This window comes from Schistocerca americana, chromosome 6, assembly GCF_021461395.2.
Source record: "Schistocerca americana isolate TAMUIC-IGC-003095 chromosome 6, iqSchAmer2.1, whole genome shotgun sequence".
Taxonomy (NCBI): Eukaryota; Metazoa; Arthropoda; class Insecta; order Orthoptera; family Acrididae; genus Schistocerca; species Schistocerca americana.
Genome location: NC_060124.1, coordinates 297,460,239 through 297,478,529, shown reverse-complemented (window position 1 = coordinate 297,478,529; position 18,291 = coordinate 297,460,239). Strand labels below are relative to the sequence as shown.

The 18,291-nt window shown below is 42.1% G+C and overlaps 1 protein-coding gene across 1 annotated transcript in view; it reads left to right on the top strand.

Annotated features, from left to right (window-relative positions):
* The window catches only part of LOC124619877 (multidrug resistance-associated protein 1), a gene marked incomplete in the record, with an annotated part of 365,477 nt that overhangs the window by 191,789 nt on the left and 155,397 nt on the right, over nt 1-18,291 (top strand). Inside the window, 4 exon segments of the mRNA XM_047146501.1 lie at nt 3,190-3,366; nt 3,467-3,592; nt 4,283-4,423; nt 11,449-11,568. Of these exon segments, the coding sequence (XP_047002457.1) occupies nt 3,190-3,366; nt 3,467-3,592; nt 4,283-4,423; nt 11,449-11,568 (564 nt within the window).

The following is an 18,291-nucleotide window of genomic DNA, read 5'->3' as shown; positions in this document are numbered from 1 at the left end:
AGCTGGAACATACCGAAAGCTGACTGGGGACTTTACTCCTCCCTGGCGACCTTTCCGGACCACGATTTTCTCAATTGTGACAGTCAGGTCGAATACCTCACAGCTGTTATCGTCAATGCTGCCGAACGTTCCATTCCTCATACTACCTCTTCACGTCGCGTTTCCGTCCCCTGGTGGAATGAGGCTTGTAGAGACGCTATCCGTGCTCGACGACGTGCTTTACGCACCTTTCGCTGCATCCTACGTTGGTGAATTGTATTGGATACAAACGACTCCGAGCGCAAAGCCGTAGAGTCATCAAAGACAGCAAAAAAGCTTGTTGGGCCTCTTTCACCAGCTCCTTTAACAGTTTTACTCCCTCTTCTGTTGTTTGGCGTGGCCTGCACCGGCTGTCGGGCATTAAGGCCCACTCCTCGGTACCTGGCCTGACCTCGGGTAATAAGGTCCTTGTTGATCCTGTGGCTGTCTCCAACGCCTTCGGCCGGTTTTTCGCGGAGGTTTCAAGCTCCGCCCATTACCACTCTGCCTTCCTTCCCAGGAAAGAGGCAGAAGAGGCTCGGTGAACTTCCTTCCACTCGCTGAATCTGGAAACTTGTAATGCCCCCTTTACTATGCGGGAACTCGAACGTGTGCTTGCACTGTCCCGGTCCTCTGCTCCGGGGCCAGATGCCATTCACGTTCAGATGCTGGCACACCTTTCTCCGGCGGGCAAAAGCTTCCTTCTTCGTACCTACAATCGCGTCTGGACCGAAGGTCAGGTCCCCATGCGTTGGCGTGACGCCGTCGTCGTTCCTATACCCAAACCCGGGAAGGATAGACACGTTCCTTCTAGTTACCGCCCAATTTCTCTTACAAGCTGTGTCTGTAAGGTGATGGAGCGCATGGTTAATGCTCAGTTAGTTTGGATTCTTGAATCTCGACGACTACTTACCAATGTCCAATGCGGCTTTCGTCGCCGCCGCTCCGCTGTTGACCACCTTGTGACCTAGTCGACATTCATCATGAACAACTTTTTGCGAAGGCGCCAAACGGTAGCCGTATTCTTCGATTTGGAGAAGGCTTATGATACCTGTTGGAGAGGAGGTATCCTCCCGCACTATGCACAGGTGGGGCCTACGCGGTCGCCTGCCCCTTTTTATTGATTCCTTTTTAACGGATCGAAAGTTTAGGGTACATGTGGGTTCCGTATTGTCAGACATCTTCCTCCAGAAGAACGGAGTGCCTCAGGGCTCCGCCTTGAGCGTAGCCCTTTTTGCCATCGTGATCAATCCAATTATGGATTGCATTCCACCTAATGTCGCAGGCTCTCTCTTTGTCGATGACTTCGCGATCTACTGCAGTGCCCAGAGAACATGCCTCCTGGAGCGCCATTGACCTACCGGCGCGACGTACTGCTGTCGGTATGCCTGCCGGCTGTTGTCAATGCCCGACCACCCCTCTTATCAGTCCTTCTTTGCCGATTCTCTTGACCGTCAGTACGGGTTGTATGTGTCTGCCCTGCTGCCCCCTGGAGTCCGCTTCCGTCGCCTGCTTCGACAATTGGATTTTGCCCTCCCTACCACCTTCAGCGAGGGTGAGAGCTCGACACCACCTTGGCTCCAGGCTCCGATTCATATTTATCTCGACCTCAGCTCACTCCCGAAGGAGGGTACTCCAGCTGCAGTGTAATGCTCACGGTTTGTTGAACTTCGTGCTTGACTTGCCGGTCACACCTTTATTTACATCGATGGCTCCAAAACTGACGATGGTGTCGGCTGTGCCTTTGTCGTCGGGGCCGCCACCTTTAAATACCGGCTCCTCAACCAATGTTCCAGCTTTACGGCCGAGCTTTTTGCTCTCCATCAGGCCGCTCAGTATGCCTGCCGCCATCGCCATTCATCATATGTACTCTGCTCTGATTCCCTCAGTGCTCTTTAGAGCCTTGGCGCTCCCTATCCGGTCCATCCCTTGGTGCAACGGATCCAGCAGTCCCTCCATTCTTTCGCTGATAATGGTTCTCCTGTCAGCTTTCTGTGGGTTCCCGGACATGTAGGAGTGCCTGGGAATGAGGCTGCAGATGCTGCAGCCAAGGCTGCAGTCCTCCTGCCTCGGCCAGCCTCCCATTGTGTCCCATCATCTGATGTTCGTGGGGTTGTTTGTAAGAGGCTTGTGTCGTTGTGGTGGGATGCTTGGTCATCCCTCCAAAGAAACAAGCTCCGGGCAGTAAAACCGCTCCCAACTGCTTGGACAACCTCCTCCCGACCATCTCGGTGAGAAGAGGTCCTTCTGACCAGGTTGCGGATTGGGCATTGCCGGTTTAGCCACCGCTACCTGCTCTCCGGTGACCCAGCCCTGCAGTGCCCTTGTGGTCAAGCGTTAACAGTGCGCCATGTATTATTGTCGTGTCCCCACTTTAGTCAGTCTCGTGTTGTCCTGTCCCTGCCATCTACTTTACCAGATATTTTAGCTGATGACGCTCGAGCAGCTGCTCGTGTTCTGCGTTTTATAACTTTGACTGGCTTGTCCAAAGACATCTAATCTGTTTACTTATTTTATCTGCATCTTTGTCAGGACTTTCTGGTGTCCCCCCCTCCCCTTGAGTTTTACTAGATTCCATGTGCTCTAACAACAGTGACTGGGTGCTAATGACCTCAGTAGTTGAGCGCCCTTAAACCCCACAAAAAAAAAAAAAAAAAAAAAAAACAACAAACCACAACACATTGCTGCCAGACACAAAGGCTGCAGAAACTCATATTCTCATATTATAGAGATTCAAATAAACAAAAAGTAACAAGCACCAAAAGATAACTGTGAACACTCCAAATGAAACTGTGTGTGTGTGAAATTTGTTGATGCCCAGATGGATATGACATGGATAAATTCACAAAAAATGTTATGCCTGCCTTGCATTTCAGTTTGCTCTCATTATGTGGAAGAGTGAACTAAATTTCTGAAATGCCGTGTGTGTGTGTGTGTGTGTGTGTGTGTGTGTGTGTGTGTGTGTGTGTGTGTGTGTGTGTGTGTGTGTAGGATGAGGCACTATCACACTTATATATAGCTGTAAAAGAGGCTTATATTCTATAGATTTTTAACTGCAAAGACTGATTGTAAGTGTAATACATAATGTTACCTGAAAATTGTGTACTTCGTAGTCAAAAACACTAAGTAGTTAGTAAGAAAAACATTGTGATTGTTTTTCTTTCTTTTTAGGATACCAACTTAACATGGCACACAGAGGATCCTGATTTGACAGATTGCTTCCAAAGGACTGTTCTTGTTTGGGTACCTTGTGTTTTTCTCTGGACTTTTTCTGCTTTGGAGACCTACTACCTGTTAAGCAGCAAAACAAGGAATGTTCCATGGAACTGGCTGAATGCAACAAAACTAGTATGTAAACTGTACAAGACAATCATGCAGTTTTTTCATGTGCACATGTGCACATGTGCAGTGTAATGTACAGTGTAATGTGTTTTCTTAATTTTTTCAGGTCATTACATTAATTTTAGTTGTACTGACAGTCGCAGATCTGGGGAATGCATTTCATCTGATTTCACTGAACGAGGATGTGCATCCAGTAGACATATTCGTTCCTATAATCAAAATTATGACATTTGTAAGTACAAACATAACTGTAATAGTAGTAACAATAGTAATAATTCATGTTCATGCATAGGTTTTAGCAAAGCTGTTGATTTAATGTAGCCTTCATTGATATTGGTTTCTGCTCTAGTGGCGAAATTTCAGATGTTTTCATGGGACATTCTGAAGTATAACAACAAGACACACAAACCACAACATGAGGAGCTAATATGAGGGTCAGGGGTGTAGAATGTACAACTAAATGCTCATTCATTGTGAACTTGAGATTATTGCAGAGGATTATGTAAATGACAGGATAAACATCAGCTGAGAAAGAGCTGAAAGAAAAGAACTTGGTGGAGTCTTCCAGAGAAATGTTAGAGACAGGGAAACAATGGGAAAAAGTTAACAACCATAAACACCTTTCAGTAATAATATACTGTACTCTTCAACAGTTTTCTTAGATGATAAAATCTACATACCTAATTTGTAATTCTTCTTACTGAGGAAAATTGCTTGAGAAAAGAAGCTTCATTCCTGCCCAAATAAATATGACAACATTATTTTATGTGTGACTGTTTGCAATGCAAGAACATTATTATAATTTTTTATTTCAGTTAGTGCCATTAGCACTCAGTTCTACAAATGTTGTGCAAGTCAGTTGGTGTGACAAATGAGAACAGCTCACTAATTTTTATTCTTTTCATATTTTTTTTTTTTGCAGTGCCTAGCTGGTGCTCTCCTCTTCTACAACCGTAAAAGAGGCATGCGAACATCGGGATTGCTGTTCCTATTCTGGTTACTCCTTGCAATTTGTGGTGCAGTGCAGTACCGTGCACAGATAGCATTAACTTATGAAAACACAGTAAGTTAAAACACACATCAGAAAAGTGTGAGAGATATGAAAGTTGTTTGCTTATTGCTGAGACACTCTTACGTCTGTCATGTATTTGAACTGGCAACTGTGATGTGGTAGTTTCAGGCATTTAAAGGGAGGAATGAGAAAAGCTTCTATGATCATGGGGTTAGAATGTCACTTTGGAGGTGTTAATTGGACAATTACTGAAGGGGCACTACAGATGCCCTATTGTGAAATCAAATGCAATTGATTTTGACCATATGTATTTTTTCTAATGACTGATGATACCTGCCAACTGGTTTTTCAGGTATCTTGCAATTACAGTTTTATCTGTGAACCACCACCACCATGTCTGTTTAAATGAGGAATGGCATGTATTAAGAGGGTAGTTAAAGTTCCATTTATCACTTCAAATGGAATAATAAATTCATTAATTTTCTGCTTGCCTGAAGGTGCATATTTGCAATCCTGGTACATAATGAATGAAACCCCCATGCTACAGTGCCATAGTATGCTATTAGAGAAACCAAAATAAAGTGGTGTAGCTCATTGATAAAGTGTAGCATCGTGCAGTAATTTATTCTCTGAATTTGAAGGGTAACAATGATGCAGGAGTCAGTGTTGAGTCGGTGGAGGTGTCGTATGAAAATGGTTGGGCGGCACACACACTTTGTCTGGTCACACATCTCAGTGACAAAGAACCAAGTGGTAGACTATTCCTCTGTGAAGAACCGGTAACTGCAAGAGAAGTGGTGTATGTCCCTGGTGCTTGAAGACTGGTGGAGCATAATCTACATGATAGTGGAAAAATTGAAAATGGGTTGTGGATCTGATTCAGTATTTGTACATCTTGAACATTATAAAATTTGCAGCTCTCTGTGTTCCACTGCTGTTTCCAACAATTCAAAAGCCCACTGAACTAAGGCTGTAATGGAAATGTTGCAGCTGTGTCGGACCAGTCCAACTAACTTCTTTAGGCCCTAATCATTGTGGAAGAGCGGTCATGTTCTGGTACAAGAGAGAGGGAGAAAGGGATGACGGGTCATTCTGCAGTTCCTGAGTGGTTAGGAACAAATGCAGTAGACAAATTTTCCAGTGGTGGCAGTTAATTATTTGAATCAGTGCCAAATGTCAACCACAAGGCACCTATAAGAGGCACAGGTTTTGGGATTTGATATAAGGATACTTGTGACAGGAGACTTGAGGAACTCGAGGGTCTGAATAATGCTCTTCTATTGCATTCAGGCTAAGCTACTACACTGGAAGGTACTTATAAATATTAAAAAAAAGCAAACAATTGAACCATTGGCACAACAGAAGTTTGTGTCAGTGTTCGTGGGAGAGAGCTAATAGAGGTAGCAGTCAGTAGCAGCTTTGTAAAGTGCAAACACTGGGAGAGAAAATAGACCAAAAATGGAGCTTATCCAAGGCTGGCAATGAGATGAAAAGTAGTTGGTGTCCCAGTGATCTTGCTGAGAACTCTTCTGAATATGAAAATCCAGAGTCCCTAAAACGTTGCCGCAATGCTCTGTTTATCTCTATCTGCTGTCAACCCGTCAATCCCCCAGCACTTTAAAGCATCAGCCAACCTGATGTGGGGCTCTGCACCTCCATACTGCCTCAGGCCAGTCAGATTTAGATACTTTTCCTTCCCTTACTCCATAAGTTGGTATGTTCCTGCTTTTTACACTAATTCCAAATTTGGTAGTAACAGAGTTAAGCTGAAAGCAAAAGGTCGCTGCTTTTCCTAATGTAGCTAACAACAACAATAACAACTAAAACAACAACAACAACAACAACAACAGTGTTAAATGTTACTTTGCCCTACCATAGCAGTGGAGACATCCGCCTCAGGAGTGGGGACCACTGATCCAGCAGTTTGATACTATCCCCGTCTGTCTCTAATCTTTAGGAATCTGACACTGCTGTTCTCAGGACATAATATCAGGCATGATCCTTAGGCAGAAACTCATTATGAAGGAAAACTAAGTAGCTTGGTATTTTGTGTTATTAGAGGTAAATAAAGTATAATACTTCCTGAAATGCATTTTTCTTCATTAATGGGGATAAAATGCATGAGGTAAAATTATTCTTACGTTACTGTTAAACATTCTGAAATCTTAAAAGAATCACTGGGTTACCCTTAGACACGAAGTAAGAGTAAAAATGTAGGTAACTTTATCTGCATGTTATAGGTGACCGTTAGTGATAAGAATTTTACTAACAAACATTGTCTATTCCTTCTATTCAGAATTTTAGCTGCTGAAGTGCTGAAAAAAGGTTCAGAAATTTATATTTTTCTTCATAACATGTCGGTAACAATTGAAATAATCGATAGTTTAAGAAGTTGAAGTATAAGAAAATTATACTACCTGTGCTTGGTTGCCGTCTTTGGCGTAAACTTGAATCCTTGGTCATACGATAACAATAATGTTTATTTACTACAAATTACAAAACAAACAATTCAATCTATTGAAGTTTAAATAAAATAACAATAATGGGAAAAGGATGGGTTGCTACTCTCCAAATAGACCAGGTGTTGAGTTGCAGACAGGCACAATGTAGTACTCTGCTAAACATTTAAGCGCTCTGACAAAAAGGTAATTGTCTCAAAACAGAAAACATATGCACACAATCATAGTCATTGTAATAATAATAATAATAATAATAATAATAACCACACTACCACTTTACATACAGATGGCCACTGTCGCTGGGCGCTGGAGCCAGACTGTGACTGCATTTAATGTGAGTAGTGATATGCTGGGGTTGGATGCTGGTGAAAGAGATGACATGGTGTGGTAGGATGGGCTGCTAGGTGCCAAGTTGGGAGGCTGTGATGATGAACAGGGGGAGAAGGAACAGCGGTGACAGAAGAGAAGTAGAGATGAAGAATAGACTTGCAGGTGCATTCGTGGGAAAGAAAATGAGTAGTGCTGGAGTGGGATGAGGGAAGGGCGAAGGTAGATGGAGGATTGGTGAAGGTTGAGATGCTGGGGGAGGGGGTAAGGGAATGAAGCATACATTATAGGGAAAGTTCCCACTTGGGCATTTCAGTAAAGCTGATGTTGGTAGGAAGAATTCACATGGTGCAGGCTGTGAAGGAGTCATTGAGGTGAGGCACATTGTGTTGGGCAGCTGTTCAGCAAGTGGATGGTCCAGTTTTCTCTTGGACATAGTTTGACAGTTGGCATTCATGTACACAGACAGCTTTTTAGTTTTCATTTCCGTGAGGAAAGCAGCCTAATAGTTGCAACTTAGTTTGTAGGTCACATTACTGCTTTTACACAAAGCCCTGCCTTTGATGGAGCAAGAGACAACTGTGACAGGACTGAAGTAAGTGGGAGTGAGGACACATGTGACAGGTCTCGCAGCTACATCTGTTTTGGGGAGATGTGTCGTGAGGCAATGGGTTGGGAGCAGTGGTGGAGTAGGCATGGATAAGGATACTGTGTAGTTCCTGTGGCCAGTGGAATACCTCTATAGGAAGTGTGGGGACAAAATTTCTCATTTTGGAGCAGTATGAGAGTGAGTCTAAATCCTTGTGGAGTATGTAGTGTGTTCTCTTGGGTGGTACTAAGTCAAGAGAAGAGTGCTCCTTTGGGGCTGGACTGTGGGTATGTGAGGTATGGTAGGTAATTGGCGAGACATGGCTTAGGAGACCTGTTTTTAGACGACATTGGGAAGATAATTTGGTCTGTGAAGGCCTCAGTGAAGTTCCTGGCATATTTTAAGAGGTACTGCACATGATTACAGATCAGGCAACATGTGGTTAGGCAGTATGGGAGGGACTTCCTGGTGTGGAATGGGTGATAGCTCTTCAAGCGGAGGTATTGTTGGTAGGTTTTATGTGGACTTAGGTACTAATATAGCCATCCTTCGGTTGTAGATTGACATTTAGGTACTAATATAGCCATCCTTCGGTTGTAGATTGACATAGAGGAAGGTCTTGTTGGGTTTAGGAGGGCCACATGAAGTAAATGGAGGAGAAGCTGTTGAGGTTCTGGAAGAATTGGGTTAGGATGTCCTCACCCTCGATCTGAATAATGAATATCATTGAATCTTATACATATGAGGGGTTTATGATTTTGGTTGGATGGGAAGGATTCTTCCAGATGACCCATCAGCAGGTTGGTATAGGATGGTACCATACAAGTGCCTATTGCTGTACCATAAATTTGTTTGTAGGTGCAGACTTTGAACGAGAAGTAATTGTGAGTGATGATATAGTGGGTCGTGGTGACGACAAAGGGGGTTGTAGGTCCGGAGTCAGTCGGGTGTTGGCAAAGGTCATGTTCAATAGCAGCATGAACATTGGGGATATTAGTGTGCTAAAGGAACATGAACTGTGGAAAGTTGGTGGAGGAAGTGGTTGGTGTCTTAGACACAGGAGGATAGGTTAAGGGTAATAGGCTGAAGGTGCTGGTCCATGAGAGCAGAGATTCTCTGTGGGGCACAGTAACTGGCCACAATATGGTGTCCTGGATGGTTGGGTTTGTGGATGTAAGGTAGCATATAGAAGATAGGAGTGAGGGGAGTGGTGGGGGCGAGGCAAATGAGAGTGTGTCAGGTAAGAGGTTATGGAATGGGCCAAGGGATGTGAGGGACTGACGATCCTGCTGGATTTCAGGTGTGGGGCCACTGGCATGGTTTGTAGGTGGACTTCTCAGTAGGCAGAGTCCCTCCAGCAGGTAATCTCCACAGTTCATAACAGTGGGAAAATCTTTGTTGGTAGGTAGGTAGGTAGGTAGGTAGGTAGGTAGGTAGGTAGGTAGGTAGGTTTGTAAGGTCAGGATTAATATTTACGTGGTGGATAGCATTTTCTTCTGAGGCTGTAGGGCTGGGTTCCATATTTAGTGATTTTTGGGACTCATTGCAAGGCAAGGTTGAGAATTTTTGGAACCTCAAAACATGCCTCATCAATATTCCCAAACATAAAATCTTACCTGCTGACAAAGGCCCCACCACTGTGGCTTTTAACTGCAAGGTTTACTTGGTGGAGGGGCTCTGCCAACTATCAGATACATTCACCTAGAAACTCTGCCACAATGACCCCATGCTTGAAATATAGTAGGATTTTTGGTTCCCCCTCAAATCCTTAGATCAGTCCCAGAACATCTCTCCTGAGTCCCTCTCATGCTTCATGATTTGCTTCTTAAAGTCAATAGACCCAACCACCCAGGATGCTCCTTTGTGGCTTGTGATAGGTTACTGTGCAATGTCTGCTCTAATTGATAAACACCTTCAGCCTCTTGCACATAATCTACCCTTCGATATATGACACTATCCATTTCCTCCACCAACTCCCCACAGCACTTGCTGACCTGCTAATCACTGACAGTGCCATATCCTTCTATACTGTCCCCAATGCTCCTGACCTTACTGCTATTGAATACTTCCTAACCCTGTGCCCCACTGACCCAAATCTATGGCCTCCTGCATAGCCACTATGACAGACTATATCCTCACTCATATAAATACCTTTCCTTCAAAGGCATCAGCTACAAACAATTCGGTGGTGCAGTGATAGGCATCTTCCTATGCCAACCTATTAACAGGCCATCTAGAGGAATCCTTTCCAACCACCCAGAATCGTAAACTACTCACCAGTTCAGATTCACTAATGACATCTCCATGATCCAGATGGAGGGTGAAGACACCGAATAAACACTCTGCCAGAATCTCAACACTTCTCCACCATCCCCATTTGCCTCACCTGGTCATCCTCAACCCACAAATCACCTTTCTCAATGGTGACCTCCAACTCGAGGATGGCTACATCCACATCAAACCTACCACCAATACCTCCACTTCAATGCTTCCACCTGTCACATACCTAGAAGTTCCTTCCAGAGAGCCACTCAAGATCATTGCATCTGTAGTGATGAGCAGTTCCTCTCCAAATATGCTAAGGGTCTCACTGAGGCCTTCACAGACTGAAATTACCCTCCCAACCGTGTACAGAAACACACATACCATGCCTTGTCTCTTCAGTCACCCTCCATGACACCCACAGCCTGGCAACAAAAGAGCACTCTTCTTGAATGGAGAAACTAAATCAGATTCTCTGATAGGGTTCAGATCCTCTTTGTGCCCAGAAATATGGATCATCCTCCACATCACTCCTACAGTGTTATTCTGCCACCCACATAAGCTATGCGATATCCTTGTCCCTCCCTACCCCACCACTGCTCCACAATAGATAAAGATGCAAGATTTACTTTATACACTGTTCCACTATCACTTGGTGCAATCCTGCCACAAGCATTTCCAACCCTATCAAAGGCAGGAATACCTGTGAAAGCAGCCATGTGATCTGCAGAATAAGCAGCCATTGTGCTGCTTCCTATGTGGGGCCTGACAACTAACAAGCTATCTGTCTGCATGTCTCTTGTTATTCACCTTCCCTGCTGCCGCTCCAGAACTACACATACCATCTATCCCACCAACACTCCTACTAGTCTCGTCCCCTACTCTACTTATCTCGTCTGCCATCCTCATTGCCGAGAACAGCCCCCTGACTTCGCACGTAGAAACCAATCCTGTCCTCTCGACGTATCTTCATACTCCCACTGGCAGCACAGTATCTTCCCCACATCTGCTTTGCGATCCCTATTTTTACCCACTCCATGCTGCCTCCTTACCCCCACAACCTACCCCAGCAGACTGCTGCTCATGTCAGATGCTGTGTGTGTGTGTGTGTGTGTGTGTGTGTGTGTGTGTGTGTGTGTGGTGATGAGCAATTGCTTTGTATGTCCCTGCCTATGACTCAGTACCTCTTCTATGCTGCAGGAAGCAATCTATCCATTTCTTATTGTTGTAAAAATGAAATGAAATTATTTTTACTGTCCATATTATTGACTATAAAAGGAGATAATATGATTTGTGGCAAATTCCTGTTTGAGGATTTGGTGCCTATGCAATTTGTAAATTAATGACAAAGTACTCTGTGTTGTGTGAGTAGCATAGTTGCAGTATTAGTAAAATCCTCTGTATATGTTTTACAGTGTTAATTTTTTATTTTTTTGCAGTTTGAACCAGCATTTTCATTCATTTCATATATGATATATTACCCTCTAATATTGGTGATATTAGTCCTGAGTTGTTTCGCCGATGCCGCTCCAAGATTCTCTGAATATCCTACAGTTGAGGTGAGTATGAAAAAGATATGGGCACACGCGCACACACACGCACACACGCACGCGCACACACACACACACATGCACGCGCGCGTTTCATACACAGCACTAACCAAACCCTACTGCTTTCTTCCACACTAATACGATTCAGTGTCACGTATACAGCTAATGTGGTCAGAGAGACTGACTTACATTAGGTAAATGTTGCATAACATTACGTAAAGCCAAATTTGGAAGGCTCCAGTTCATCGTTGCTACTTGGGTACCAGAGTCACAAATATTACACTGACAGTCAGTATGGAATGTAGCACAGCACAGTGGTCAGTGCCTTAATCTTTTGTGTTTGGACATGTCAGAGTTCTTTTACTGTCACCTTCTGAATTTTTTAATAATGTATAGAAATTTTTTTTCCAAAAGTGCCAATCCAGAAAAGTTAGATATTTTCTTCTGTTGATTAGTACCACATAGTACTGTATTCTCTGCAAAGGGTAATGTATGTCTCCACTGAAGTTGTTTCTTACTAATTTCTTTGTTGCAGTGTTTAATTCTATTGTCTTTGTTGCAGTTATTTCTTATCACTTTCTTTGTTGCCATTCTTACTTTTCACTCTCATTGTTGCAGATATTTCTTAACTTTGGTGTAGGTTCTTGCAGTTTATCATGGTTGTTCATTGCAGGTTTCTGTATTGTAGTTGTTCAGTGATAATTTGTTTACTGAAGAGGCTTCTAAGAAATCTGAGACCATCCAGTGAGTTCTGTGTTTTCATGAGGAATTTGCCAGTTGATGCAGTTGCAGTATATTTTGTGATTAGGACTGTTTGAAATGTCTTCTGACTGGAGCCATGGGAGAGTGAAGTGTGTTAACTATCTGCATATCCATAAAAGAGTGATAAGACAAACAAACACAATAAAACAGACTTTGTTCAGTTTGGGAATAAGTGTTCTCTTTTGAAGACTGTGTTGCAAAGTGAAGATGTTTCCAGTGATGACTATTTGTGTTCTAGAAGTTTTGACAGAATAACAGCATTGGTAGTATCTGAAGAAGGTGAAGCCTCCCATGGTGCAGATCGTGCAGATTCTGCACCAATACAGAAAGGATTATATACCCTGAATCAGTCAACAACCGGTACAGAGGTCGGTGTCAGTCCTGTTAAGAAACCGTGGTCATTGAAGTCGAGTCATAATCTCTATGCATCAAGAAAGTGCAGAGAAATTACTAAAGCTGTGGATGAATACACTGCAGCAAAATTGACCACACTCTTCAAAGTAGAAATTCCATCTTAAGAAGAAAATTAACCAAAGCACTCTTGCACCTCTTGCCATGAATTTTTCACAAATATAAATTCAGCTGTTGAATACTGTGCATACTACAGTGAAAATGTGCAAGTTCCAGAGACATATTCAAAGAAAACAATGTTGAACCGCATTCCATCAGTATCAAAGTGCATTGTAGACAAATCAAGAAATGTGAGTCTGTAAGAGGAGTCTTTTTGAAGACCAGACTCCTATTATGGTCATCCTGTAGAAGCAGCACAAGGTCAAATAGTGCAGTCAATTTATCTGGAAAAGAAATGGGACTATTCTCACCAGAGTGCCAACAAAAAGACACTATAACTGTAACAGTCGAAGGCCAAAAAGTTGCGAAAGTGAAGAGGTACAAGATTCGCAGTATTAAAGAAACTTTTACAATTTATAACAGCAACTATACAGCTTCACATATTGGAAGATCAAAATTTTATGCACTATGACCTAAGTGGGTAGTTCCACTCCCACCTAGAGATGTCTATTTATGTGTGTGCTGCACAAATTTTGAACATTGTCTGATTTGATCCATTGTAAATGGACAACATCAAAAGAAGTGGCTTAACACACACAAAAAAACCGCACTTGAAAAATCGTGACTGGTAGCAGAAGATTTATTTATTTATAAACTAACCTATTTGAACATTGTGGTGGTAACGTTGAAGAACTTACTGAAGCGTGTGACATATGACACCTTGGTTTATCGTGTGAAGTCGTTAGAAGTCTGTGATGTACAGTGAGACACTTGTTTGTTTCAAGAATGTGGTGACTGCCCTGGAATGGGAGGACTGTCTTTACAGACACTTGGCAGAGAAGACGTAGCAGATAACTCTGCAGAAATTACATATGTGACATCAGAGGAAAAATCAACTAGTGAAGGTAACTGTTACCTTTGACAGTTTCATTGATGAACTTGGTAAATGGTCAGTGAAAGCAGTAACACACCAGCATCTGAAGAAATTGCAACAGCACCACATTGCAGAAGTGAAAGGGTGTGTACAGACTGAAGAACTATGTTCAGTACTTCACTGTGATTTTGCTGAGATCTGGTCTGTAATCCTACCACAAGAAGTACAAGGGTATCATTGGAGTAATGACCCGGTTTCAATTTTTACAGGAGTGACATATTTTCAAAACAAGACCACAAATGTCATAATTATAAGTGATGACACAGGACATGACTCAGCATGTGCTTTGCTAGCAATGGGCAAAATTCTTCAACTGCAAACAGGGAGTGAAGATATTATTATTTCTAATGGTTCTCTTAGTCATTTTAAAATTCATTACCAGCTGTTAGAATTGAGTAAGTCGCTTGTGTCAACTGACTGGGTATACAGTGCTGCTGGTCATGGAAAGGGGCCTTGTGATAGTGTAGGAGGCTTGCTTGAAGGACCATGCTACAAAACATTACCTTTCCAGACCAAATACAGCGGCAATTCAGAATACTGGGGATTTTACGAGAGTTGTGAAATCTTCTACATCCACAGCCCTCATTCACTTGTTCAAAGAGGAAATCGAAGAATTTTGTGAGCAGAAAAAAGAACAATGGTCCAAACAAACTACTCCTGTGAAACGACTTCAGAAGACACATTTTTGGACTTAAATGATGAGCGAACTCCTATTTCATTCTTTCGGCCAACACCGCAGAAACAGCAGGATAATATTCAGATTAACAACCTGAGAAAGGGATGTTTGTGGCGTGTATGTATGACTGTGACTGTTGGATTGCAGAGATTATAGACACCAGTTAAAAGTTAAATGAAATTGTAGTGAACTTCATGCTTCCACATGGACCAGCTGCTGGATTTAGTTTTCCAGCTGAAGGACAGCAACAATGCCATCAGTGCTCACTTCCTGTTCACAATGTTTTGAAGACTGTAAGTGCTCCAGTTCCTATTGGTACAACAGGAAGGCATCACTTTATATCAAAGGAAGATACTGAAGGAGTGGAACACATTTTTAGTTCATTGACTGGCTAATTCCAGTGCAAAACAGAGTGGTAAGAAGTCGTATTAATTAAAACCTTTAAGTCTTTGGACCTTTCACATACATTTTGGAACCATTCAAAATGCTTGAAAAATGAGTCTCTTACTCATCTTTCAAAACTAAAATTATGTTAAATAAGGCTAGGTTTTGATTTTTATGAGCCTGTTATGTGATGATGTAATAATAAAACATGTTTTATGTATGACAAAAATTTCAGTTGTTTATAAAACCTGTTCAACCTTAAAGTGGAAGCTCTCCTTTTCAGGGAATGTACGAGGGTAGTTTTTTAAGTAAGGGCCATTTTTATTTTAAAAAAAGATACAAATACTTTTGTAAAAAAAACTTTTATTTTCTGATTCTACACACTTTTATTTTCTGATTCTACACACTTTTACCTATTTTTCTACATAGTTGCCTTGTTTATTTAAGCACTTGTCATACCGTACAACTAAGTTTTTAATTCCCTCTTCAAAGAATTCGGCCGCCTGCTTCAACAGCCAAGAGTTCACAGCCGCTTTCACTTCGTCGTCGTCATTGAACCGCTGCCTGCCAAGATGGTGTTTCAGGTACCAGAAAAGGTGAAAATGGCTAGGAGCAAGATCGGGGCTGTATGGTGCATGGTCCAAAACTTCCCAACCAAAAGAATCAATCAAATCCCGAGTCTTTTGAGAGGTGTGAGGCCTAGCGTTATCGTGCAGGAGCAAAACTCCTTTTGTCAGCATGCTGCGCCTTTTGTTTTGAATTGCTCTGAGGAGTTTCTTTAGAGTTCCACAGAAGGCATCTGAGTTGATTGTCGTTCCTCGTGGCATAAAGTCCACTAGCAAAACACAGAGCCGGTCCCAGAACACAGTTGCCATAATCTTGCGCTTTGACAGCGTCTGTTTGGCTTTGACCTTGACGGGTGAGGTTGTGTGTCGCCATTCCATCGATTGTCGCTTGCTTTCGGGAGTGATATGGGATACCCATGTTTCATCTCCAGTGACAGTTTGACTCAACATGTCATCCCCTTCTTCCTCGTAACAAATCAAAAAGTCCAACGAAGTGGCAAATCTCTTCCCTTTGTGGTCCTCTGCGAGGAGTCTGGGTACCCACCGAGAACACAGTTTCTTAAAGTTTAGGTTTTCAGACACAATTTTGTACAAAACCGATCTTGAAACTTGTGGAAATTTCAAAGAAAGAGTGGAAATTGTGACTCTTCTGTCCTCACGAATCTTTGTTTTGACTGCAGCCACCATATCATCAGTGATCAGAGGGCTGGCCTGAGCGTTCTTCGTCATGGACGTTTTGACGGCCATTATTAAACTCTCTAACCCATTGATGCACTTTACCTTCACTCATTGCATTCAAGCCATAAACTTCTGTTAACTGACGATGAATTTCTGCAGCTGATAGGCTTCTCGCGGTCAAAAAACGTATCACTGACCGTATCTCACATGCGGCGGGCGATTCAATAATCGTAAACATTATAAAGTAGCACAGCGATGTGTACATGTCAGCTACAGAGCTGCAACTTGCATCAGTGTGCACGGGAAGGACGCCAGCAAGTGGCGCAGTGGCTTGTTGCGGCGTCCGCGCGAACTACGGGACGATACGCGCTAACAGCCCTTACTAAAAAACAACCCTCGTAGAACTGTATGGTACTAATAAAATTTTATGGATTGGCATTTTTGGAAAAAATTCTATGAATTATAAAAATTCAGAATGCTATAGTAAAAGAACTTTGACAGAAGTCCAAACAGAGGATTTCTTTGTAGTCATAAAGCAATTCTCTCTTAAATAAAAAAAACCAACAAAATATCTAGAACTGTTCCAGAGATACACCATTTTAAAATTTTTTCCAAAATAGACATCTTCAAAATGGTATGCACAGTGTCATCTTTGGAGGACTGTATCTTGGACCAGAAATTTTTTTGGAGAAAACAAAAATACATGTTCCTTACATAGTCCTTCATTTTAACATACGCTAAATTCAATAACAGAGACTATGAAGGTTAAGATTTTTTTGTAGCCTGCCTGAATTGATATGGACTGTGCCTTCAGTTAATTGATTTAAATGTAATTTTATTAAAAGTTATAATGCTTTGCTACTTCATTTTCATTATTGTATTAACTTTTTTTATTTACTTTTATTTTTCCTCATATCATTCTTTCTTCATTTGGACTCTGCCTGCATCATCTATAATCTCCCAACAAAGTGCCAATGAGGACTGCTCATTGGTTGGTAAAGTGGCAGTTCATGTAGTCAGTGCGAGGATAGTTTCAGGTAGCCAGTGAATGACTGCATGAAATTATAATTTGTTTTTTAGTGCTGAAACTGATTTTTTTTTCTGTCTTGAATTTGCTAAAAGGGGTTAGCTTTAATCACTGTGAACAAAGCGATCATGAATTTAGTTTGGCCACTGACTGTTACTGCTTTTTCTCATATACATTGCAAATCTTGAGTTTGTGGTTAGGTTAAGACAGGGCTACAAAATGCATTACCTGCCACAGTTAAAGTCATTGGTCACTTAACGTTGGCTGTTGACAGAGCATCTTGCATTTCCATCATACCACGTGGCGTCCGCATCCAGCATTGCTCCGACACATTAACTATGTGTGTGAAGTGACTTGCCGCCAAGTTTGTGTTACCTGTAACTGATCGGTAGCTGGCAGCCGATGTGGCAACACAGTAGCAGCAAGTGACAGGCATCAGCTATAAGTAATTTTGATTTGACTCCTCTCTCATCGTCACACCAAGAATGACACAGACAGTTAGCAGTTAAATTGTTTAGTTTCTCTTCTGTTCTATGGTCCGGATCAAGAATTACAGCTTTTGTAGTAGTACATGACAGCAACTGTTTTAAAATGTTAAGCACCACCATCATTATAAAATGCCTTTGCCACTTCTATTGCTCATTCATTCAAGAGTACATTGCTGAATCATTTCTGATCTACACAAAACCTATTCGCAGTTACGAATACAACCAACCATCAGCTGTATAAGGGAATGATGACATGAAAATTTGAGCCAGACCAGGATTCAAACCTGCATTTCTTGCTTTACATGAGTGGCCGCTGTACCTGCTTCGGCTATCTGTGCATGACCCATGGCCACATACAAAGTTCTGCATGTAATTGTTCCTGCATCATGACTTGTGCTCGACACATATTACATTATTCCCTTATAGGACAGGACATTTCAGTTGAAAGTCGCTGCCTGTTATTGTCAGATGAATACAAACTTTTGCTACTTTTAAACATACCGTATGTGATGCAGTTAAACTGTTTTCTTCAAGACTTGATGGTTCGGGCAACTCTTCCATTACTTTTTTTTTTTTTTTTTTTTTTTTTTTTTTTTTTTTTTTTTTTTATAAAAAATCCACTCTAACACATCATTCATTATGAGATCAATTTCCCATTCCTCATTGAATACACAGTTTTCAATAGTCTTTCTTTTCAATATTCTCAA